Source organism: Uranotaenia lowii, chromosome 2, assembly GCF_029784155.1.
Source record: "Uranotaenia lowii strain MFRU-FL chromosome 2, ASM2978415v1, whole genome shotgun sequence".
In the NCBI taxonomy this organism is placed as follows: domain Eukaryota; kingdom Metazoa; phylum Arthropoda; class Insecta; order Diptera; family Culicidae; genus Uranotaenia; species Uranotaenia lowii.
Window position 1 is genome coordinate 183853190 of NC_073692.1, and position 27466 is coordinate 183880655.

General features: G+C 35.0%; 1 protein-coding gene across 2 annotated transcripts in view; it reads right to left on the minus strand.

The window, feature by feature from the left end:
- Positions 1 to 5194: 5194 nt before the first annotated feature.
- LOC129747284 (neuroguidin) overlaps positions 5195 to 27466 on the minus strand; it is a 76255-nt gene continuing 53983 nt past the window's right edge. Inside the window, exons 3-6 of one of the 2 annotated variants that reach the window (XM_055741428.1) lie at positions 17925 to 18153; positions 10273 to 10905; positions 9904 to 10100; positions 5195 to 8470 (exon numbers count right to left, since the gene is read on the minus strand). In XM_055741428.1, the coding sequence (XP_055597403.1) occupies positions 9952 to 10100; positions 10273 to 10905; positions 17925 to 18153 (1011 nt within the window). In that variant the 3' untranslated portion in view covers positions 5195 to 8470; positions 9904 to 9951. Of the gene's footprint in view, positions 10101 to 10272; positions 10906 to 17924; positions 18154 to 27466 lie in introns of both variants that reach the window. The other variant, XM_055741427.1, reaches the window with a different exon arrangement.

Sequence of the window (27466 nt, forward strand, 5' to 3'; positions counted from 1 at the left end):
GGACTGAACTTTTCCTAAAAAATTTGTCAAATTTTCGGGCAAGTTCTGATAAAACCAGGCAATCTGGCAAGCTTAATGTAAGCTTTTATTCATCTTAATTTCCATATAGGGATAAGAGAAGTTAGTAAAATGAATTATAGTTAAGAAAGGATCGGAGGGCCGCGAGTTACTCTTCTCTAGTCTAAACTAAAGTTGTTCGCCTGGAAAAAGAATTCCACGAATAATCTCAAAAAGCATGAGTTGCGATTGCTATATGAGACATGATCTGAGAAATTGCATAAAATTGTGTAAACAACTCGTTGCATAACCCGTTTTGTTCAACACTTATACAAATGTACAATTCGTGCTAAACAAGTTTGAAGAAAAAAAAAGTGTTGAGCATACACGACGGCAGGGTGAACTTAGAATTAAAAAATTTCAATTGATTCTGAATCCTAATCCTGAGTCCTGGAACACGATTTTCAATCCAGATCTTGTAACCAAATCTAGATTGCAGATCCTGATCGTGAGTCATAACAATAAGTCTCGATGACCGAGCTGACCCATTGGTGGCATGGGTTCGATTCCCATCTCGCTCGATTGCTAAATGTTAATCTTAAGTTTTCCACTCTGAGTTTTCCACTCGCAGCTGAACTCATCAAAATGGGCCCGGACAAGTTGGCCGATTACCTACACCGGTTGGTAGTCCGGATCTGGGACATAGAACAGCTACCGGAGGAGTGGAAGGAGGAGGTAATATGCCCCATCTACAAGAAGGGCGACAAATTGAACTGTGAGAACTACCGAGCGATCACTGTGCTCAATGCCGCCTACAAAGTGTTGTCCTGAATCCTACTCCGCCGCCTAACGCCACAAGCAAACAGATTCGTGGGAAGTTATCAGGCCGGCTTCATAGAGGGACGGTCAACGACGGACCAGATATTCACATTACGGCAAATCCTCCAAAAATCCACCAAGTCCTTACACACCATCTATTCATCGACTTCAAAGCCGCATACGACACGATCGACCGTAACGAGCTATGGAAAATCATGGACGAGAACGGCTTTTCCGGGAAGCTGATCAGACTGATCAAGGCGACGATGGATGGAACGCAGTGCTGTGTGTGGATTTCGGATGAATTGTCGAGTTCATTCGAATCGCGCAGGGGGCTTCGACAAGGTGATGGTCTATCCTGCATGCTGTTCAACGTGGCGTTAGAAGGTGTTATTCGACGAGCGGTGGGCGAAATGCGGGGCACGATTTTCTACAGATCCAGTCAACTTATCTGCTTTGCCGATGACATTGATATAGTCGGCAGATCATCTGCGGCGGTGGAGGAGATCTACCGCAAACTGAAACGCGAAGCAGGAAGGATTGGGTTGATGATTAATACGTCCAAGACGAAGTACATGCTGGCCTGCGGATCCGAGATCGACCGAACCCGTTTGTCCAGCAATAACAAGGTCACAGTAATGGCGACGAGCTGGAGATAGTCGAAGACTTTGTCTATCTCGGCTCACTGGTAACCGCAGACAATGACACCAGCCGTGAGATCCGGAGGCGAATTATCAGCGGAAGTCGTGCCTACTATGGACTCCACAAGCAACTGCGGTCGAGAAGACTTAGCCCTCGCACGAAGTGTAACCTGTATATGACGCTCATTAGACCGGTTGTTCTCTACGGGCACGAGACATGGATATGGCTCGAGGAGGACCTGCGTACACTCGGAGTATTCGAGCGACGAGTGTTAAGAACCATCTTTGGCGGCGTACAGGAGAACGGAGTGTGGAGGCGAAGGATGAACCACGAGCTCGCGAGACTCTACGGCGAACCCAGTATCCAGAAGGTGGTTAAGGCTGGCCGGACCAAGTGGAGCGTGATCTGGCGATCATGTCGTGAGACGGTATACTATGTAAATAAAAAGTTGTCCACGTTTATTGAGTCTGTAAGCCTAAATTGTCTTAGACGGTGTATATCTGGATCCTGGATACAGAATTCTGATTCTTCTTGATGTTGGATTAAAAAAAAAAAAAACAAACAAACATACACTCACGCAGTCAAGCTTCATGTTTCTTTTAAGTAATCTAATTTACTTGACAATAAAGCGTACATCCTTCAAGAAGCTAGCACCTGACAAAAGCTGAAACCATCAACCCACAGAAAGAGCATCATGCATGCCGTGACCGAGATTCGATCGACAGTTGACTCAAAAGACTTTAACGTTATCCTCTAGGCCACGATCGGCGGCTTCGATCTTAAATCTTGATGCTGAACCCGGTTTTTAATCCTGGATTCCGGACCTTGATTCGGATTGATGATCCTAAACTTAGGCTTTGATCCTGATCCTAATGCCGAACCATATCCTGAAACCTGATCCCAGTGATCCCAGTGATATCTTCAATAAATTTGTTTAACGACTGGTTGATTTTCGCAGATTTTCCGATTGGCAATTTCAGCCAAAAATTAAAAAAAAAGTCTGATATCGAAAGCTGGTTTTGGATCGTTGTCAAGATTTTGATTTTTTTTTTCTTATAAATGTTTGAATCAGCATAATGATTGTATGGTGTAAGTAACATATTTTGATGACGCAAAATTTCATTGAGAATTTCTTATTTCGTAAGTTCTTGTTTCTCAGATTGTGACGTATCATATCAGAAATTCTGATTGTATCCCATTTACCCGAAAACCATTGCCCAGAATGAATTTTTCCCAGAATGACAAATACCCGAAATCAAACCCCAGAATGAACCATTTCCCAGAAAAAAATTCCCCAGAATGCACCATTTACCAGAATTTTTTTTCCCAGAATGGACCATTTCCCAGAATTTTTTCCCCAGAATGGAACATTTACCAGAATGGCACAAATCCCAGATTTTTTCCCCTATTTTTATTTGTTTTTTTTTTCTAATGAATTCTTGAATATTTCATATGATTCGAAATTAATTTTCTCAAAATGATTTTTTGAATGAAACTACGACTTCGAAATTTTCCAACTAAATTTATTTTAGAACCAATATTGTGCTTTGTTTATGGTTTGGGTACTTTAATTGATTCAATGCTTACCATGGTCCTTTAAAAAACCGTTTTGGTATCCGACTCCTCACGCTGCGCGTTCGAACTTGAAAGACGTTTTGTCCTTCACGCTGTCGCGTGGCGGACGGGACTAAGGGATCACCCCTAGCTTTCACGCAGACCTAGGAAGCCCCGGCAGACCTAGACCAATGTAATGGGGCCGCCGCTTCCGACGGCGGGTCGGCGGCCTCCTCGGATTTGGGAGCTTCGGCGGCTTTGTGCCGCCTCAGCCCCTTCATCCTCGTTGGTTGCGGCCTTGCCGCAAAAGAATAAAGTTATGAAACCCCATTTTTTTTTCGTAACAATTCCTTTTTTTTATAATTTGTAGTAAGGATAAATGTTTCCAATTTTCTGGGAAATGGTCCTTCTGGCGAAAAAAATTCTGGTACATGGTTCATTCTGGTGAAAAAATTTCTGGGAAATGGTACATTCTGGCGAAAATTTTTCTGGGGAATGGTTCGTCTGGGGAAAAAAATTCTGGGGATTGGTTCTTTCTGGCGATTGGAATTCTGGGGATTTTTCATTCTGGGCAATGGTTTTCGGGTAAATGGAGTACAACCGAAATTCTTGAAGAAGTTCTTAACAGAGAGAGCAAATTTTTGATGATCGCACAGTGATTATTCGTTTTAATTTTTTACTTAAAGTTATGGAATTCTTACTAAGTGTCGACATCTACTAAATAATATGCCAGTTAATATCACAGACAACAGACGTACAAACTGGCCCACGGAACTCGTAAACTTTTTGAAATTATTTTTGTTTTTAAACATTTTTTGAAAAGTTGTTATTTCCATTCGTACCAATAAGAATGAAGTTACAAATTAAAAACTGTAGAATATAAAAATGGTTTAAAAATTAATCATTCTTGCACTCATACCCTTTGACTCAAGGAATCTAATTTTTTCAATTTTTAACTAATTAATCCAAAGAATTCATTCAATATTATCAATTTAATTTAATTTAATAATCACAATTCGGGTATAAACGGATTTTTTCTCTGCTATGGCGCGAGTTCCATACAAAAGTCGTTAATATGCAACGAAGAATAGGTCAGTGGCTACTGGTTTCATTTTTTTCTTATTTTGAAATTTCAAATTGTAATTGTCAACTCTCCATTTCAACAGAACTTTAGAATCTACACTTGAATTCTTTCTAGCTTCTCGGAAGTAAAACTTTTCATTTAAAATATTCAGATATATCAGCTCCGAAAAGGTATAAATCTCAGCTATCTCACCTAACAAATACTACGCTTAAACTCTTCAATATTTCCCAGTAACTCAGCCTTCAGGGATGGGAGCGATAGGGTCTCTCTCGAACGGGTTATCCGTTTGCCAATTGTAAGGGTGCGTAAAATAAATTAATTCGCGACCTCTCCTCCATGTCGAACACCGGTCGGTTTGCGAATTAACCCCCGATAAAGTTTATCATTGAATTATTAGCAGCGCTCCCGGAGCGAATCGAAAAACCACATTCCGAAGTTTTACCGCTCCTATTTTTTTGGTTTGAAAACGTAATTTTCATTGTCATTGGGCCCCCGGATAGCGCAAACCAATATTTGTAGAATTCGAATCGAAAATGATTCTCTATGATACGCCACGAATTAATGCTTTAAAACGCATTAAGATAGTTAAACGGAATGCATCGATTCACACACCGGTAATTTATATTTACCCATTCATAAATCAATAATAAATTATCTGTACGCGCACTAAGGTGTGCTAACTGCGAGGATAATGGAAAAAGCTGTGGCGGAAACAGTTTGTTGTAATGCAATTTGTTGCCGATTCGGTAATTTGAAACATAGGCTCAAAAAGTCATCGTTAAGCGAACTTATTCAGCGGATCTAACAGTAATGATAGGGGGAAGCGATTTAATGAGCCCGTTTTGCTCCGGTAATCGATTCCTTTCATTGTGGATGATCTAAAAATGTGCAACAATTTATGCCGCGGATACATTTTGAAACAGAAGCATATAATCAAATAGCAAAAAAAAACAAAAATGTGTTTACTTAAAATTGAACTTACTCAACTAAAGAATGATGATATTATCATACGAAAAAGAAACATAAAAACATATAAGAAAGTACCAAAAAATATATTTATTTCAAACAGGAACTAACTTATCAACGCGATTTCCACACACAGTTTATTTATCGAATTTAACGTAAGCTAATTTTTTGTAATCATCATAGTAAAACGTAACAGAAACCGAAGAAATTTGTGTAAAGGATAATAGATGAATAAAACTAAAATTTTAAAAAAATTATTTTATCTTACTTTACTGTTTACAAATACTTTCAATATATAAAACTTAATGATTATTGAAATTACCAATCGAAAAACAAAACTCCAACTGAAAGAAACAAGTTTGAAAAGAAAAATAAACCAATTTTCAATCAAAACGCGTCCAAAGCTTGGTAGTTAATTTTAGTTTTGATAACGACTCTGTATTTGAATACAGAAATAACGAATGCTCACTGTCATATTTTCCGAAAAATCCTCCAAAAATTGAAAAAAATAAGACAACTGAAATTTTTTTCAACTGCATATTATATGTTTTTTTTTTTAATCTTAGCTTATGCTTTTTCTGTCAATAAACATAGGACAAAACTTTGGATAAAAACCAATTCTTCAATTCTAGTAATCGACCTCTCAATTCACCAATTCTCAACTCTAAAATTCACAAATATCCAACTCTTCAACACTCAACTTCCTTCCTCTCAGTTGCCCGACTCTGAAGTCTCAACTCTCCAATTATCAATCTCAAATCTAGAGCTCTCTCCAGCTTCCAACTATTTCAACATTGAGGACCAGCGTTGCAAATCTACGGATTTCTCCGTAGATCTACGGATTTTCAGCATTTCCTACGGATTTTCTACCTGACGACCAAAAAAAGGTCATCAAGTTTCATTTAGCCTAAATCAGTACCTACATTTTTCATTTTTCGTCAAACCTTCAGATTTGAGCGGTTTGCAATCTGGCAACGCTGGAGGACCATTATGAGATATCTCGTTTTTCACTTTGCGGCTGAGTGTTTCACTTAGTGAAATAACTCAGAAATTATAAATTTAAGTATGATATATTCTTCAAAATCAAACACAACACTCGCAAACATAAAAATTTGAGAGTTGTTGTCTGGATCGATTATGTATATGTCGATTTTATCGCAGTCCTTAAAGTGTGAATATTTTATTCTGCTACTTTCTAATTTTGAACTCAAAGTATTTCAATAAGCAACTGTCCAATTTTCAATTCTTTAGCTCTCAACACCCCTCAACAAACCCTCAACTCTCCAACGCCAAAAAAAAAAAATTTTTCAACATTCCAACTTTTAAACTTTTAACTCTCCAACTCTCAACTCTCCCACTCTCAACTCTCCAATTCTTAACTCTCAAGCTCTCAATTTTCTAACTCTCCAACACTTATCTTTTATTCTTGATTCAAGAATAAGAGTTTAGAGTTGGAGAGTTGAGAGTTGGAGAACTGAGAGTTGGAGAGTTGAGAGATGGAGAGTTGGAAAATTGACTTTAACCTCTTATTTTTGAATCAAGAACTCCAATTCTCCAATTCTCAAATCTTATTCTTGAATCAAGAGTAAAAGTTGAGAGATGGAGAACTGTGTTTGAGAGTTGATTTTTGGAGAGTTGAAAGTAGGAGAATTGAGACTTGAAGCGTTTCAAGATCTACGAATTTCTCCGTAGATCTTAGGATTTTATTGATTACTGCTCGAATTCTACGGATTTCAAGCATTTCCTACGGATTATCGAAAAAGTTAAAAGGATTCTACGGATAAACGAAAATTCTACCTAAATACGAAAAAAAAGGTCATCAAGTTTCATTTTGCCGAAATCAGTACATTTTCCGTTTTTCCTCAAACCTACGAATTTGAGCGGTTTGCAATCTTTCAACGCTGTTCTTGAATCTTCCATCTCTCTGACTACTCTCAAATCTTGACACTTTTTTTTAATTGATCAACTTTTATCTCTTAATACGTTCGTCGCCAAGATCATTTTGGTAGTTCTACACGCTGATCCCAGAAATAATTCTTGGAACGTGAATCATTTCTACAACGCGTAGCGAAACTGAGGCTAACTTGAGCAAGAGTCACCCGAATATGAGTCTCATGGCGACGAGCTTTCAAAATAACAAATCTCCTGCTTTCAACTATCAGCTCTGAAATTCTCAACTCTCAAACTCTGGGCTCCCCAACTCTCAAATTCTGAATTTCACAACTCTCAAATCTCAACTTTCAGATCAGTAATTCTTAGCTATTTTTCTTAATACTCTCCAACTCTCAACTCTTTAACTCTCCAGCTGTCTATCTTTCTCTAATTCTTTGATTTTCAAACTACAGTAGAACCCCGCTATTCCCTAGATCCGGTTATCAGAGCTTCCGCGTTATCTGATATAGTCCTTCCCCCGACAAACTCGGAAAAGCGGGGTTCTAATATATCGACTTTAACTTTCAACCTAGTAAATTTTGAATTTCCAAATCTTAACTACCATCTTACCGACACTCCAATCCGTCAACTATCCAACTCTTTCCAAAACCTAATTAGAGTTGAGAGTTTAAGATTTATCAGCACTTAACTCTTAACGTCAAACTCTCCAAATCCTATCCTTTCAATAATCAACTCTCAAATAATCATTTCAACTTTTCAACTCGATCTTATTTTGGTTTTTAGGTTTATTTTTCCATAGCGTGAAATACAAATTATTAAAAACTTAAAGATTGTTTCTTATTCATATATCTCTGGTGTATCCTTTCGTACTTTTAAAATGCCAATGTCATTGTCAAGTTTTCAATTTTTTATCATTCACAAAATAAAAAAATGCTCATTAATTACGGTACCATCGAATAGCATGGAATTTTTATCCAGTTAGGTACTCAAAAATTGTTGTTGAGACCAGAGTTGCCGACTGTATTTTCTAAACTGTCTGGAAGATTTTGAAAACATGTCTGAAAAGTCTGGATAGCGATTTCCGTTGATAGTGACCTTTTTTTCGCCAGATTCTAGTTTGGCGGATACTATTTTGCTCCTTATTTTACCCGTTAAATCGTTTAGTATACAGATATCTCTGCCACTATCTATTCCATGGGCCTCAACGTGCTAGTTATGCGTATTGCCTCACAAATATTTTCCCAGAATTTCACTCTCTAAACACGTTTTGCTCTTTTTAATTCCTAATTCCCATCATTGGGTAGCATTACATAACTTAAACATTGTGAATTCCCTTTGTTTTGTTAGTTTTGGAATTGTCTGGATGAAATGTCAAAAGTCTGGAAGTCTGGAAACCTAAAAAAATAACTGACGGAAGGCCAAAAAGTCTGGAAGATCCAGACAAAATCTGGAAGGTTGACATCACTGGTTGAGACGCCGGGCGTACACCAAATCAAAGAACAGAGAAGAATTCGCCTGGGTGAGAGCAAGAGAAAAAAAATCAGCATATAAAGTTTAATGGATGGGAGCAGCTCTAAAGCAACTCAGTTGGTTTGGTTTTTTCCCAAAAAGAAAAAAAAATTACGAAGCAATATCGAAGGAAAAAGAATTGCACTTCAGTGCAACGATGCCACATTTTGATCTGTATCATCAGTGTATCTCTTTTTGTTACACTCGGACTCTTATGGGTGAGAATAACACACTTATGATACAAATTTTTTTTGTGGTATCGCTCTTCAGTGGTGTGTTTTGGAAATTCTCCTTCTCTCGCTCGGCTGTTGGATTCGGCTGCACTCGGATACGAGTGTAGAGCATTTCGGAGCTCTACAAATCGTTGCAGATAACAGTGCGATTTTCACACGCCCTGTCGGATTTGAGAGGTGCTGACCAACCATGTATCAAATATTGGTAATCTCTTAATCTGCGAGAGAATTCTAGAAATTTATGGTATTAAAGCAAGTTACATAAAAAACAACAAAATGCAGAAAAATATGACATCTTAGTAAGTGCGGAACGATGTTCTTGTGGAAGAGACTGAACATGAAGTAGTAATGCTGTGGAGTTGTTATTTTTTTATATTTTTTTTTTTATGGAATTGATAGTTTTTGTTAGTTCTCTAGAAACCTTGAAAAAGGAAAATAATGACGATTTACTTTCGATCTTGAGATTTTTCAGGTAATGCAAATTCAGCTTCTCATACTTTTAAAAGACGAATCAGTATTGTTTTCAAACTGTTGCAGTAACTTATCGATTTAAGAAAAAAAATGTGAATTTTAAAAGTAAGCTTGCATAAAATTCACATCACCTCGTCCTTTTTCTTACAGTCTTTTTCAGGCTGCTGTAATAAATCAGTTTGATCAAGATGGATTTCCCTAGTCTTATATGCATTCGGAATTCATTATTCAGTGATCGGAAGAAACTTTTAAGAAAAAAATATCTTCATGTATAAATATATCATAAAGGCTTCTTGTGAGTGTTCAATTTGTATTTTAAATTAATATTTTTTCACTATAATTTCGGCAACAGTAACTTGTGGTATGTAATTCTAGCATCTGTTTTGTAGTTTTTCGTTATTTCTTTAGGGCATGCATTTTTCTGCGTTCAACTCTCATAGGAGCTTGTTCATTCTGAATGCATGCTTATACCCCAAACGCATAGTTTTTTTTTTAATTGATAACCATTAAATTAACCTTATCTTTAAAACGGAAATTTTCAATGTTATGTTCAAGAAGATTGCATACAACAAAAGCTAACGATTTGTTAACATTTGTTCCAATCGCTTTTATGGAAACTTATTTTAAAAGTCCGAAAAATTTTGAAATGAACAATCATTTTAAGAAATGTTCACAAATAGAAATAAAAATAATCCATCATCCTATGAAAATCTTCATAGGACTTAAAAAACAAACCATCAAATCTCCCACTGCTTATTTCCGGTCGGGGGTCGGAGTCACCTTCTAGCGGAAGCGCCGCTTTTTGCCGTGCTTTTTACCGGCCGCCTTGGAAGCTTTACGCTTTTTGCCACCACCGCCTGACTTCGAGGATGGAAGTTCATCATCGAGGGCGCTGATATCACCGAAGCTCGTCAGTTCGTCGCCGAGGGTTCCTAGTGGTAAAAAGGATGAATTAGTATCTCGAAAAAGTTTGATTTCGGTAAGCTTTTGAAGAAGCGCATGCGCTCAATTTTCAGAAGGGAGTCCTCTAGAGAATTTTTTCCAAAACTGATATGGCAATCGACAGTTACAAACAATCTGAAAAAAAAAAGAAACAAGACTCACCCAACGTGGTCAGCTTCCGGCTTCGATGTTTGTCAGCTTTGGTAATCGGCAACCGAGTAAGATACTTTTCTTCATACTCTTCCCGTTCCCGTTCTTTTCGAGACAAAACCTGTAGTGCTCGGGAGCTGGAAGAAATCTCCAATGGAGTGTCCAGGAATTCATCCTTCAGGTCCTGTATCAGTGACGAGCCGAGAGCTCGCTTTCGAGCTCGTTCTAACTGTTTCCGGGAGCGTTCGGCACGGGAGTCCTCTTCATAGGGCACGGCCATGTGCTTGGGGGGCACATAAACATCGTTACTACTGCTCACTTCCGTAGATTTTCCACCGGCAGCTGCCTTTTTGGCTTTCCGTAGCTTTTCCATAACCTTTGCTGAACTATCCGATTCATCGCCTGAAGATCCATCCTCACCATCGGCGCCTCCTTCAGCTGCTTCCGGCAGCTGAGAGCTCAGATTGCCCGGATTAGCTTTAAACGAGGTGGGATCATTTGCGGTTCCAGCATTTCCCGTCACGGCCGTTTTAACCAGTTTGTCGATCTGATAACGCAGTTTGTAGTCGATCGGGCGAATCTTTTCCAGAACCGTGCGGATTTCTATGAGCCGATCGATCGAGGGGTCCTTCTCGATTTTGTGACCTAAAAGATCAAAAATATAAGGATTATTCTCAAAGACTTACAAATTGGAATACTGGAAAAATTTGAAAAGCTATAATACATAGTATTGCAACAATGCCAGAAAAAATAAAACAAAGTCAAACAAAATTACATCCTTTTGTGTCTTCTAACAAAATTTAACATTCACAAAAAATCACCGCTTTAACATTTAATTATTTCCGGGATTGTCATCCCTAATTTAATATTTCCTGTTGAAACGATCAATCTACAGTATAAAATTAAATTTTTCATAACTTCAATCATGTCTGCTCTATCTTGTCTCAATTTGCTCCATCGAGAAACAAAAAATCTGGATGACGAAATTTTAATATCTGAAAAACCATTAATCAAAATTTTACTCAAAGTAGAGAGTCTAAAATTAAAATAACAAAAAAAAAAAAGAATAACACTTCTCAATGAAAACGAATGATTTTCAAGTCTGAGAATTTCGGTTTCCAGCCTCCAGTGCGCTGCATTAAAATAAAATTTATTTCGAATTTATTTACTATTTATTTAAAATTCGCAATTGAAACCTGCAACTTTCAGATTTTATTTTCCCAATTCCAAATCCTCATATGTAGTCCGTAACTTCCGACTTAAATACATCAAATTTTCTTTCTTGTTCTCTTCAACCCACATGTACTAGATTTCAACTCTCCGTTTCTAATTTGTTCAATTTGATATTTTCAAAGTTAAGATATCAATAAAGCTACGATTACATTTTCCAGGAATTCAACTTCAGCCTTCTCATATTGAACTTACGATATTTGCCCTATTCCCATTTTCTATATTCAATTTAATAATTATTACTACTTTTTTGTCTATTGCCAATTTGTAATCGTTTGTTATCTATTTCCCATCACCTATTGTAGATAGTTTTAGTTAATTTGTCTTTTGCTTATTGCTTAGTAACTATTGCCTGTTGTCGATTTCCTTTTATCTCTTGTCAATTGCAAATTGTAGATAGTTTTAGTTAATTTGTCTTTTGCTTATTGCTTAATAACTATTGCCTGTTGTCGATTTCCTTTTATCTCTTGTCAATTGCAAATAGTATATTAGGGGAGATAAGGGAATAACGAGCACCCGGGGCACTTCGCTTTTCTACAAAAGTATACATTTTCTTAAATAAATTTTCATGAGGAATAGTTTCGTACTTCCTATAACATCAATTTTTTACCAAAAAATAAATCTCCTTATTTTCTTTACCGAAATATTTTAACAAAAACATCTAGGTTCTCAAGTGACGAAAATATTATGATTTTCAAGCACCAGGAAATAAGCTTTAATGATCATTGAATCATCTTGATCTATAATGTACGCACTGCAACATGATATACATATTGTTCCTCAATTTTCACCATCATTTATTATTTAATTTTTCACTTAAATGTATTTTAAAACGCGTTTTTACTTTAATTTGTTGACTCGGGGTGAACAGAGCACAATTAATCGGGGCACGATGAGCGTTTTCTGCCGTAGAATCTAGCAGCGAATTCAACTCGATGTAGCCTACTGAATGATAGAGCTACAGCTTCACCAGTTTACATCTGACGATTTGTCTTATTGGTAAGATGTCGGAGAGGTAATCAGAAGTTTCGAGTTCGATTCCTGTTCGAGGAGATTTTTTTTTCATTTACCATTCATGATCGATTATTTAAATTGTTGCATTATATAACTAGTAGCATCTTGGCGGGTGATGCAGCAAAGCACTAAAAACATAATGTATGAGTGTGTGTGAATTGTTTGTTTTGTACAAACAATCACACATTTTTTTAGTATTGCTTTGTTTGATGGATCTACGCCTCACCGTTTAGTGTAATGCATCGACCATGAATGGTAAATGAATAAAAAATCACCTCGAATAGGAATCGAATTCGAGCCTACTGATTACCTCTCCGACAGCTAACCAATAAGCCAAATCGTCAGATGAAACATGCCAAGCTGTAGCTCTATTATCCAGATGACTTCATCGAGTGAAATTCGCTGCTAGATTCCATGGCAGAAAACGCTCATCGTGCCCCGATTTCTCATTATGCCCCTTCAGTAACTGATTTTCAGCTTTCGGCAAAAGAAAATTTAAAATTCATTTTTAAACGTTTTTTCTACTTTTTCGAGTATCAGCCAGTTAAGAAACAGACTTATTTTGTGTCTGAACACGAAACAATGATGTAAGTCACATATCATAGCTGTTTTCTATGGTTACATAAGCGTCTTCCTTAAGGGCGCCATTATGCCTTTATCTCCCCTATTTGTTGCCTAATTCCATTTTCTTATTTCTTATTGATCATGTTCTCTTTTCATTCCCCTTTTCTTATTTATTTTTCCACTCCGTCTAATTTCTTTGTTTTCTTTGGTTTTTGACATTTTAATATTTTTCAGAGTTGCTAGCGAAATTCCAAAGTTTTTCTCGGATTTTCCCAGATTTTCCCAGATTTTTTCCCGGTTATAAATGATGATTTTCCCATTTATTATAATCGTTTTTATATATAAAATCATGGTGAATAAAAAAAACTACAATGCAAAGGTTGGTGGTGAATAGAAAAAAATCAATGTTATAACTAACAATTGTATCCCAAAACCTGTTAACAGGTTAGAATTCATGACAAATACTTCGGCGTCTTTCAACACGTAGTCTTCTCTTATCATATTGACAGGTTTTCATGATTTTTAAAACAAATCTAACAAAATTGGCATCTATTCGTTGTTTTGCTGCACGATTTTGCGAAAAAACAAGTCCGGTTAAATTGATCTTGAAACTAAAATGTACTTTTCCGCCACTGTGAAATTTTCTAGAATTTTTATAGAGTTCTAGGAAAATAAAAATAAAGTTTATATAGAAATATGTAAAAAATATACATTGAAACAAAATATCAAATCAGCTTGTCAACATGAATGGGGATTTGTCTTAAAAAACTTAAAATCATCAGATTGCAGGAAAATATTTAGTTATTTTCTGAATTGCAGTGCATCTTTCAATATTTTTTTTGTACTAATCCAAAGACATGTTTTAGAAAAAAAATGTTTATCTTCCCAATACAAAACAATGCATAATTTTAACAGTGCTCTAGTCATTTGAACTTATGATTCATGAAAATGTAGAAAATCATGTCTAAGACAGGGCTGAACTTAAATCGTTTGAATGTAAGATATTATTTTGTATCAAGGTTAAAAACTTAGATTTCAACCGGAGCTTTCTTCGATACAATTTTCACATAAGACATATATTCCAGCGTAGTAAAAATGTAAAACTAAACACTTGCGGCGATATAATGCTTCGTTTCTCAGTTTTGAAACTCCGTGAAAAAAATTCAAACATGACAATTTTCCCGGTGAGGTGCCGAAATTCCCGGTTTCTCGGTGACGCAACGAAATTCCAAAGTTCTTCCCGGTATTCCCGGTTTTCCCGGTTCGATGGCAACCCTGATTTTTCCATTTACGATTTGTTTTCACATTCCGTATTTTCCTTTTTTAAATCCTTTTTTTCTGTATCCTCTCCAGTTTTTTCAATTTTATTTTCTAAGTTGTAACATTTCCCCTTGCTCTATTTCATTTCTTGTATGCCTTCCGTCATTTTCTATATCCTCTTTTTATTTTTTTTTTCTGTCTTATCCAATTTTCCCTTTTTTGATAGAGTGGATCAAACTAAATTTATCTTTTATTGTCAACTAACAATTGAAAATTGTGAATCTTAATTCAAACTTTCTCTCTCATTTTTAGAGTGTTAAGGGGTTATCGAAGATCAAAAGGTTTTAAAAAAATATCGCCAAGGTCCCGTTCTTTAAATTGTTATTTTAAAATTTAATAATGTTTCGTCAAAATCCATTATTCAAAACAATCATTTAAAAAATTAATATATTATCTTGCTTAAATTTTTTTTTTATTATTTCAGTATTTGAAATGGCTCATAGTTCATGCTCATAAATGTCCACAACAACACATTTACAAAAAAAAAAACAATTACAATGAATGTACCTAACGGATTGAAAAAAATCAATATGATAAATTGCGGCATTTATAAATATTTTAATTGCAAATTGCACTATTTAAAAACCCTCTCTTCACATGTCACAATGTAACGTTTGCATGAGTAAATTTGAACTTTTAGGTTTGTATGGGAAAATTGAATATTATGTACTGAAAAATCAACATCATTTTTGTTTCGTCTGTGGAACCGAGCCAGTTGATGGTTTTGTGCCAATTTATAAAATTCCATAAGGAAATTTTCCGCTGAACAACTTTGTCCAAGACCGTAACTTCATATCTTATTAGACAAAAAAGTTATTAGCTGTTGAATAGGGATATGTCTTTTCACACTGATAAACAATAAATTCAATTGACATCACTGCAGGGTGCCTTGAGAAGTATTGCGTGAATACTTTTTATGCAATATTTCGCGAGGCTCAAGCAGTGATGTTAATTGAATTTATTGTTAATCAATGCGAAAAGATATACCCCTGTTAAACCGCTAATAACTTTTTTTCCTAATAAGATACGAAGTTACAGTCTTGGACAAAGTTGTTCAACGGAAAATTTCCTTAAGGAATTTTATAAATTGGCACAAAAACCATCAACTGGTTTGGTTACACAGAAGAAACGAAAATAATGTTGATTTTTCAGTACAAAATATGCAATTTTCCCATACAAACCTAAAAGTTCAAATTTACTCATGTAAACGTTACTTTAAAATTCTGCAAAAAATCATGGATGAGTTTTGGGCCAAAACGAAGCTTTTTAGACCCCAGGGTTTGAGAAATTCAAAAATGACCCCAAATCGACTCAGTCTAATGTCACATGTATGTCACAAATCGTAACGCCGCGACGAATCTACAATGAAAATTACGTAAGACCATCCTCCTCCCCATTCATTACCAATTTTTCTATTTTTTTTCTTTAAGGTTCGAAAAAGGTTTTTGCGTAATAATTGTTAACGTTCTTTAATTTTGTACATTTTGCAATTTTTCAAATGGCGATGTTGTGGATTTAAACTAAGGTTGCCAGAATTTTATCAGCACGTATCCGGGTCGGACAAATCCGACAATTTTATCTAAAAACCTGGTAAAACTCGGAGTATTTGATATCAAAATGATATCAAACGTGGATAAAACCGGCAACCTTAATTGAAACAAATTAACAAAATTTCTTATATCTATCTATAAGCATTTTAACTTGGTCCATTCATCAAAAGAACTTTAGTAAATTATGTAAATTATCGAAAGTTTACTCAGTAATTTTTTCCAATTTGTTAGTTTTTGTAAAGCTTTAACAGAAAAGGGTTTATTTATGAAAATTAAACCAAATCTAAACATATTTTAATTGACAATGTATTTATGTATCTACATCAATAATAAAAACCAGACCGAATATACAGTTGGGTAGTAGAATTTAACTAGAACCGGTTTGGTACTGATAAATTACTCAGAAGAAAGAATTATTTATAGCACAATTTTTACTTGAAAAGGGGGCAATTATTATAAAACAATCAAATTCGAGCTCATCCCGTTTATAGAAGACTTTCCCAATACACTTGATAAATCGAGACACCGGAAAATTTGAAAAGAGTTAGATTGAGATGAGGTTGAGGTCCGTACTTTGAAAAATCAATATTATTTATAATATAACTAAAGTTCGATAAAAAAAACTATTCTTTTAAATGTCAAAATCTTGTGAACGTTACTTTTTTAAACAATTTCATTGTGTTTTTTTTTTAATTGGTCTATCAAATTTTTCTACGAAGAACGGTAAACTTGAAAACATTGGAAAATGAGCGGTAATTTTTTATATTTGGGGACCATAAAATTTAATTAATATCGATTGTAGTCACGCAATTTGACATTTCTGGGATGGATCAACCGAGGAGGTTTTAAATCCCTTGAAAAGATTGATGTGCATTCATAAGTTGAGAGGGATAATTCATTTCGTATTTTGTAATATTTCTACTATTTTTCAAATGGAGCAAAAATTGGAAAAATATGCAAGTAACAGAAATGATCATTAGGATGAATTATACTCAATGTAACCCAGGCAATTTTTTTTACAGTGTTTTCCAAAATTCGTAATTATTTGTTTTTTTTTGGCCCACCAGCAAATCTCATTTCTGAAATTGGGCCCGCCTGTTGAAAATGTTGGTCACCCATGGTGTAAAGTATTGCAGCGCTAATGAAATTACATCACTAGAATCGGTATGCAATTTCCTTTCTGATGAATATAAATTTATTGCGAAAATCTTGCGTTAATGTACTCAAAATTCTGTACAAGAAAATCTTAAAAACTGAAAATTTACTAAAAGTTTTAAAAACAAATTCCTTTGAAAATCCAACCCTCTATTCAAAATTTATCTGGAATGACTCAAACAATCTTGACGGTTCAATGATTGAAAAGTACGGTTTTTACACCACTTTTTTACATTTTTTGAGGTGATGATCTTAAGAAATTTCAAAAAATATATCCTTGTGCACAACGTATAGTTTCTAACTTCAGCTTTCCTCAACACTAAGTTAAATTTTTTTAGCATTCAGTAGCTAATCTTTAGCCTTTTTTCCGAAGCATGTTTTTTTCGGATATTTTTCTTAGACTTTGAATAATGAGTTACATTTCGAGATTTCCAAAACTATCGATTGATAAACAAGAGAGATATAGCGGTTTTAAGCGAGGAGTGTCAAATTGACACTCAAGGTCTGATAAGAGAGTTTTTTTCGTGGGCTTTCAGGGTGCGTCCATAAAAAAAGTAACGATGCAAATTGAAGATTTCAAGAATTCATTGAGGATCTGCTAGTTATTTTTGAATTGAATGCACCCGAATGAAGTATTACACTTCCAAAGTGTCATATTGACACTCAAGAGCGGATTAGGGTTAAACCGCAGATTACAAATATTTACTAAAAAAAATTGAAAAAAATATTTGTCATAACTAATAAAAAGCACTTTATGAATCTGTTTACTCAAACAATTGCCAAGGGTAATTCTCAAATGAATGGCTATAAATTCCTAAAAAATATACTCACCGGAGCACTTCCGCAGCACCACGTAGGTCAGGTTGATCAGATAGTTGAGCAGCATGTGGTACTTGATCTCCAGGAAGTTGAGCCCGTATTCGGTCGACAGTTCTCCGGTTTTGACGCGCTGTAGCGTGTTGCCCACCAGGTCCGAAACCTGCTTAAAGTTGGTGTTCATCTCGCCGAGCAGCCGGAGTGCCTGCGGAAGATCCGGTTGGATATCGTATTCATCCAGTGCCTGTTTTTTGTGATTTTTTTTTTGGAAATCGGAGGGAGAGAGAAAAAGGTAGATTGGTTAGAGAGAAATATTTTATGAATATACCGTGAAATGTTCGAGTAGCACAGACGGACGATGAAATATACGGGATTTTTTCTGGCATTTCCTCCGGAAGATTTTGTCAAAAAGCACACGTCAATGACAGGACAGGCCTCGAGTACGGCCAATAGGTTCGTATTTATAAAGTGCATTTCATAAATGATGGAATCGGGCGAGTGCGTTTGTGTGAATGTGTCCGTTCATCCAGTCCCCGGAAAGGATCCGAATCCGGGTGCACTCGACAATGCCGGGTCCGGGTTATTGCGAGCTCAGTCAGGCCCTGGGAATGGAAGCCGGATTGAACGATGAAGTCACGGGAAAAAATCGCGCAAACTTCGACATGATAGAGGGAGAGCGAAAAAAAAACTTTCCAACGTTCCCGTCGATCCGTGTGCCAACAACGAGCAAACGGTCAGCCAGAAATGCCATTCATATGTGTAGAGCGGCGTAAAGAGCGAATATTCAGCGAACAGGAAAAAAAAGCCTCGATATTAATATCAATATCAATCAAACGGTATTTCCAAAGAACCCCTCGACATCAAACTTTGGCGGTTAGAGGTCCATCCATATGCAATTCAATCCTCCCACAACCCGCGCGTTATTCAGTTCAGTACGCTTCAGAATGTTTTTAGCTTCGAGAGAAAACAGAAAAAAAACCCGTGGCATCCGGAGAAAAGTTTCGGCTTCAATAGAATCCCACTCTCTGTTGTGGATGGGAGAGTAGCCGGTTCGATCCGACTTCGAGGATAGCTGAAATAATTTAAGCCTCCGCATTAATTAATGCGTTGAGCACATCATAAACAGTGAAGCATGAACAAAAAATTTCTTTAAAAGTAAAATTTTAGAAATTTTTAACGATCCTCTCAGTTAAAATTTTACTAGTTACTGGACTGAAGAGTACACTGTTGAATTTTCCTTCCTGTTACTCTTTTTTAACTAATCATTATGAGGAAAACTCGAATTGAAAAGAATAGACACTCTTTTAATTTATGGTGGCTCCAGAGAGTATGACCAAAATATTATCAGTAAGCGATGGAATTGAAAATTCATTTTATCATTTCCTCAGAAAATTCTTTGAGATCTGTCAAAATTTGGATGAAATTTTCGCTGTACACATTTTTTTCGTATTTCTATTTACATTTTACATTTGGTCAAAAAAGGTTATTTTTATTAGGGTAAAATACCTAGATTTCGACAGTTTTGGCTTGATTTGTCAGAAAAACCATGTAAATAAACTATTTGACTAAAGTTTTTCATTTCAAATGTGATTGGTTATATGAATCAGATTTTTTTCTTCATTCTCTACCTTTTTTAATGATCAAAAGTTTCAAAACAACGTTTTTGTTAGCCTTTTACTAAAACCTCTCGATGATCTAGTTTTCGACATTCAATTTTAGTTTTCGACACAGAAAGTTTTAGTTTTCGACAAGCATATTTCCACCTCCTTTGTTAGCTCAGCAACATGAATATTTGCGTATTGGAATTGCTTGTCTACTTCACGGCGTTTTTTACACCATGGAAACAGTATAAACATACAGAAGAAGATGGGTGTCGAAAAATAGATTATTGGAAGAATTTTCAGCGCTAGTTTTCGACAGCTCAAAAAACAGTTGAAATTTCATTAAATGTTAGCAAAAATATTCAATAAATTACCGAAAAGATTGATCTCAGAACCTTAACCTTTCCATTGATTCCTTTTATGTTGCTTTTAATCAAATAAAAGGGGGGTTTTTCATGATTCAAAATCATTCTTATTTGGTCGTTGGAATTGAATTTCACAGGTGATTTAGAATGTTACTTTTAAATTATTTATTAACAACTATTCAATAACTTATTTAGAGGAATTTTTATATTCAAGGTATACTAAAGTGGGAGAGCAAAAATAGAAAAATATGAAGATAGATAGCTTGAGTCACCAAACAGAAAGATAAGCCTTTCCTTAAAATTTTGTCGAAAACTAGCTCCTGTCGAAATCTAGAGTATCTACCCTACAAATAACAAGCGTTTCTCGAAGCAACGATTTCGAAAATTGGATGTTAAACGCCCATATGTAGGCTAATGTTACTCCAAAACATTGGATCAAAACGCCTTAAGAACGACTTAATGCTCACAGTGGAATCAATTTATTTCTGTTAATATATTCGGAAAAAAATTTAACTTCGTCTACATACAAAAATGAATATTTTTTCAAAAATTCAAAAAAATTGAAACTTTTTACTATTTACATTTTTTTACTCAAATCCGATCGAAAATAGTAGTCGTTATACATTTTCAAGCAAGTTTAGGGCTTAGTAAAAAAATTTTGAAGGAAAACTGTACTCCAAATCTAGAAAAAAGCTAGTGTTTTTATTTACATCATACTGAACAGCATCTTAAGAGGAAAGCGATTTGAAAAAAAATCAAATAGTTAAAGTTTAATAAATATTTAGTTTCACATAAAAAAAAACAATTCACAACAGTTTTTCATTAATTGTAAGTTTAAGTATACTCCATGTAAAACCAATCAAATCAATGGTGATGAAATTTGAAGCAAGACGCTTGGTGTGGAATTTTTTTTATTCGCTAATTTTTGACAACTGGAGTGATAAAGAGACACTATAAATCTAAATTCGATTCTTATTTTGAAATGAGTTGAATAGCTGGTCATCATTTATAATAAAATAATAAGATATTTATTTCAAGAACACATTTGTGTATGAAAATTTCGTTGAAAACTACGCACATCCTCAAAATTTATTAAAATATCGACGTTGGTATTTTATCCCGCCATGGGATTTAGGGCAGAGGTACCCAATATTGCGAACTGTGTATCCAAAGATCTGTAAAACTTACAAAGCCATTATTTTTTCCGATTAAAAGATAGAAAATTTAATTTAGATAAGTTTGGATAAACATTTCAAGACTCTAAAGTTATTGGCTTGAACGTTATAACAATATTTCTAAATGATGTGCGAATTCCTCGGTAATATTGCTAGATTTTAGTAATGAAAAATCCATCCCTGTTCATTGTATCGATCAGGAATGAGCAACCCGCGGCCACGTGCGGCCCTCAAGACATGTTTGTGCGGCTGCGAAGCTTATTTCAAATTAAATTTATTTCACGGTTTTCCTTTACGATAAATTGTTCTCGACAAAAACAATATCTGTAATTCTGGGATTCAACCCAAATAATTACACAGGGGAACAACTTTTTTTTCAAAACGAACACAAACACATACAGGATTCTCAATGAAACTTGATGTTTCCTCGAAGAGATTCCTTTTTCTAAACTCTAAGCGTACATCTTTCGAGGATACGACGGCTAGCATCTTACAAATGCTAAAACCATCAACCCACAGAAAGTGTACTATGTATGCCGTGACTGGGATTCGATCTCATACCCGCTGGCTTAGAAGACTTGAAGGCTATCCTCTACGCCACGGGCTGCAGCATGTTTGGTGTCTATGTTTCAATAACTGATTTTCTAAGATATTGGCGTCCTGAATTCAAAACATTTCATAGATTTCGTCTATCACTTCTACTTTCGGAGATATAGCATGTGGAAATTTTAAATTGATCAGTTTTTATTAAAATCTATCATTCATAACTGATAAACCAATAAACCTACATAAAAACCAAAAGATGACTTTCAATCAATTTACTTCCCTTCATTCAAGGACGCGGAGAGTCAGCAGAATGAACGCCAACTCGCCATCAACTGAAAAAAGCACTCTCTGTGCGTTTGTTCTCTTGCTGCGCTTCCAGTTTTGTCGGAGAATATTCTCAGAACTAGAACTGACTGAGAAAAAATAATAACGGACGAGTTATCTTGATCGTCATTGGAAACGGATGAGAAATAATCGCGTTCTCATATTTATCGATAAGTGTTAAACAAGTGATAAACCAGCTATCATTATCAGATCGTCTCAATTCGCCTCCCATGATGTCGCAAAGATATTCTTGTAGTTATCAGAGATACAAAAAAAAATTAATAGAAATTCCAAAAAATAAGATTACACCTTTTTATGACATCATTAAAGAAAGTTTTTCAATATTTTATATTTAAGATTTTAATTCATTCAACAACTTTGTTCAAGACTGCGAAATGATTTGACTTGCGGTTTTAATAATATTAACGATTCAATTTAGTTTAATTTGCTCTAAAATTTCGTCCCGTTTTTTGCAGGTTTGAAAAAAAAAACAAAAAGGAAACTTCCATAATTTGTTTCTAAAATTTACTCAGGGTGTTTAGAAAAGAAAAATTGTACGTCTCGATGGTCGAGTGGTTAGCGTGGTAAAACGGTAATCGCTGGTCCACTGATGGCATGGGTTCGATTCCCATCTCGGTACTGGGTGTTAAATGTTAATCTTAAGTTGTCCACGCCATTTATTCAGTCTGTAAAGCCTAAATCGGCTAAGACGGTGTATGTCTTTTCAAAAGATGATCATTGAATCAATAATTATTTGTGTTTTACAGTTTTGTCAAAAAAGTGCACAAACTGAATAAGTAATTTTTTACTTATTTTTTAAAGTTATCTCGAAAACTAGAGCTGACAAAAAATTTATTGAATATTTGGATTCGCCGCCCCTGAATAAGTCAAAATCAGTTCTGAGATTTCTTGCACATCGGAAAAATGTTGATTTTGGTGTCTTGTCTTATGTGAGATATTATTTTCAGAAATGTCATAGGCAAATCATGCCAAAAATTGATTAAATTGAGTCATTTTACTTCAAAATTAGCAATGCATATTATCAAAGTCATAAGATTTTCATCATTCAGCGTTGGAAAGCCTATCGCAGAGGTATCTAAACTAAATTTTAAAAAAATATAAAATCTGTAAAAATTTTCTAGAATCAAAAGTTTAAACTGTAACATTGACTAATTTGGATAAAAATCTGTGAAATTATAAATTTTTTCATGATTTTGAAACTTTGCTCAACATTAATAGAAAAAAAGATTGAGGCTTCACGACGAAGTTCAAATAAATTGTAATTTTTTTTTTTTTTCGAAAATGAGCTAAAAATGTAAGTGATGACGAAAAATACCTTTCTAAAAAAAAAACGGTTCAAATCTTTTTACGAACCATGGAAAGACTTTCTACATTTTTCGTTTTGATTAAATGAAAGGGAAGTAAATGATGCAAATCCATTTGGCAAAAAAAATAATTTGCTAATCATTTCAAATCATTCAAACATTTAAATTATTGTAAAACGATCAAGATTTATTGATGAAACTATTCAATTCAGGCTTGTTTAACCACCTCGAACTAAATTTTTCTATGCAAGCACATGGATTTGTTTAATTTATCCTTTTTCAGTTTTGTTTTTATCAAAAATTTGTCGTTATAAAAAATTACCTAAAGCTCTGCAAAATATTATTACCTAAATTTTATTTTAATGCGGCCCACCGAAAAGAAATCAAATTAAAAGTGGACCGTTGCTTCAAAAGGTTGCTCACCCCTGGCATAATTTGAAAATTTTGAACCAAAAGACAACTATCTAGTGTGATTTGTTTCCTATTTGAGCCACCACATGCATCGGAAAATAGAGTTATGGCTGTTTTAACCTCAATTCTCATTTATTTTTTAAATATTTCAGAAAAAGCATGTTCGGAATTGAAAATTTTGAACCAATGAGCCTTATCTTGCGTGATTTTTTTTTCGAGGAATCTAGTAAAGTATCGGAAAATGGAGTTATCGCTATTTTCACCCTCATTTTTTCAAATAGCCATAAGCGGTGGCTCAAATAGCTTTCGTTCGATTCCTAAAAAACACACAAGGCAAGTATCATTTAGTATAAATTTTCAAATCTGATTGTGGTTTATCTGCTTTAATTGAAAAATAAAAATTGAATGGACGACCCCTTCCCCACTTTATTCTCCCCTTTGGAAAGGGAAGGCGATTTCAGAACTATCAAAAAACGTTTCCTGTACTAAAATTCGCTCCAATGAATAATGTGGTTCCATTTTTTTTATGTCTTCTCGGGTTATTCTGAAAATCGCATGGGTGACCTTTATATTTCTTCATATCTCTTCACTACTGGACATTTCTTGACAATTCTTGTGCTTCAATACCCTCCTATGCCAAATAATATTACGAGATTTACGAGATTGGTACTCGAGTTATAAAAAAAAATGTGAAGGAAACTCGTTAATCCCTTCCTTTCTATCCGCTGGAAGTAGCAAAGGGATCTCAACTTTTTTTTCGATTATAGTTGTTTTAACATCTTTATGGCATATTTCTTACATCCAAATAACAGTCCATGCCAAATTCTAATCTATTTGCTCGATTAGTTCTCAAATTTCCAAATTTTGAAAAACTATATTAGCTGTTGGCTTTAAGTTGTTGTACGACTTAACTCAAAAATAATTTAAATTTATATGAGGCTCTCAGAGCCAATTGGTAGGGGTATTATAAGTGTAAAATTGGATTAAAATTGATCAAACTATATTTCGATATTTTTCCGGTCTTTTGAAATATATTTACGTACTATTTATTTCGAAAGAAAAATGCAAATTTTCGAAAAATATATGAAAAATGACCTAACATAAAAACCTAAAAGAGTGTTTTCTCGAAATAAGCATTTATTCACTTATACCCTTTTAGCTCTAAGGGCCTCATATTGCTTCAAACTTCCAGTAAACACATAATTTCATGTAGAGTTTTCAAGATAAATGATTTACTAGTTTTTTTTTTAATATAAAATCATATACCTTAAATTTAGGTAAACGAAATTCTATATTCACTTTTAATTAACTTTATTGAACAAAGTAAATTACTGTCCAGCCGGTAAAATAGCGTTTAAAAATAGTGTTATTTCTTGATATCTGAATTTGAGTCCTGTTGAAAGTTACAGCATTCATGAGTCTTAATTTTTAAATTAGATCCTTATAACTGATTTCTTGCAATTATAACCGAATAGATTAAAAGTTTATCCATTGCAAATGGCACAATTGATTGTTTTTAACTGATTGAAATACAGATAAACAAGTAAGAATTTAAAAATTTGAAAAAAAATCTTTTAGATACTTTTTTTATAAAAAAATATTTATATAGTGGAACAAAACTTTTCCTGCAGTTCTGTGAAATTATCGATATTTTAGCCTTAAATCTGGTGTTTGGTTCTGTAACATAATTTCATTGTTTTGCTTCGAATTTTCTTCTTCGTTGTTATTTCAAATCTATGATGTTTAGTGATTTGTGAAAATTTGAATTATGACCTCAGCGCCCCCCTGAGCCTTCCAATGCCCCCCAAATTTCTAAATTGAGCTCACCGCCCCCCTGAAAGTTCTCAACGCCCCTAAGGGGGCGGTAGGGACCACTTTGAAAACCACTGGTTTAGAGTGTTCTGAGGCCCAATGATGAGTAGCTCAGGTATGAGTGACTTCTCACCGTATATTTTTTAGGAATCTTGGGGTGATTTAGGCATTCTAATGTAGTGAGTCCAAGATATTTTCTTGAGTTTTAAACCACATTCATTGTCAGCCTATCTGAATCGGTCCTTATAACATTTCGGACTATCTTCAGGACCTGCCCAGAAGAGAGTCTCAGCCGGGCAAACAAACCGTGGTGTGTAGTCTCCAGAAACGAAGTGGCGCAAAAGCTATACGCTTAAAGGGAACCGACCAGAGCAGGCTACAAATTAGACCTAGATCAACCTTTCTTAAATATTCAAAGAAAAATTACTCGCTCACAAAAACCCTCCTATGCCAAATTTGGGTTTGTTTGCTAGATAAGTTCTCGAGGTATACAAAAATGTTTGGATCCCAAAAATTTCTGTGTTGGTATTTTTTCTCAAAACATCACCAGTTCTCGAAAAAAAAACGTTTTTAAAATACTCATACATGAATCACATCCATAGCTTAACAATTTTCAAATAGATGAATTAAAGAAATGATAAAAAAATGTCAGCTTTAAAAAAATACATACAAGTTAACATCTTGATGAAAGAGCATTTTAACATAATCATTTCAAATAACCAAAAACAATTGAGATTCCAAAAAAAAAAGTTCATTATTTTTAATTAAAAAATAATACACCACCAGTTATTTTTATACCAAACAACAAAAAACAACTCACAACATAAATCAAACAAAAAGGCACATAATTTAAATCAGAAAATTATATACGTACTCACATAACGCTTTTACAAATTTCGGTGTCTTCCGAAAACATTTCGGTAATTATCTCCCATTTACAGTCCACTACATGCACCCAGTATATCCTGAATTGGTGCAACATCACTCCAAGTGGAAAATTATGCACACATATTCACCGGAAATGAAGCTTTACCATCGAGTAGTGGAGCCCTGTTATTGTCCTCCCATTCCCTGGAGTGCATTTTCCCAAAAATCACCGAACCAATCAGCCGGATACAAACAACACACAGGGTAGGGAAATAAACCGGAAAAAACGGCGGATACTCGACAGAAGGCAAAAAAACGCATAAAGTCTGAAGTGAAAAACTAGCAGCAGCAGCAGCCTCAGTAACAACGGAACAGCATCCCTCCCGGAATTGGATTGTGAGACTGTGGGGTGGCTTCGAAAAAAAAAAAATCTCAAAAAAAAAACTGAGTGCACCAAACGAACCGTACCGGCCAATTCATACGGTCTCCCCCCGAATATCGAACGCCGAAAATATTTATCCGGATCAAGCCACCATCCAAAGTACCGCCCCGAAAAATATATACATATAATATCGAAAACATTCGCGATCGTTGAGAACCAAAAAAAAAAAGAAATCAGAATGACCCCCTTCCTTCCCCTCAGGAAAACAAATTCTGTGGGTTCGAGTTCGCTGGGTACAACGACGACGTTAGGAAAAACAAAACCTGCAAAAATATTACGATTCCAATTTAAAAATATATATTGAACTGACGAGAGGGTCGCACCAACGAAAAAAAAAAGCCCCGGGAACCCGATTTTAAAACCTTCCCCTTACGGGGGAAAACCCATTAGCGCCACCCGGTCACACGAAATTTCGCGAAATGACATATTCCCGTAGATATACACATATCCCACAGTTTCTGTTGTTTTTTATATTCGTTGTTTTTTTTTCGGGGATTGAACCCTCCGCATTCCCCAAAATGGGTATTATTGATTTATTTCCATTCATTTGCGAGATAAATTTTGTTCATAGGTTCCGAGTTGTACTCACAACAGAGCTCCTACTCCAACGCCGAACGGAATACCATCCGGGATATCATGAGGAAGAATGTGGTTCCGTTGTTTTATTTTATCACACATTTCAAATGAGG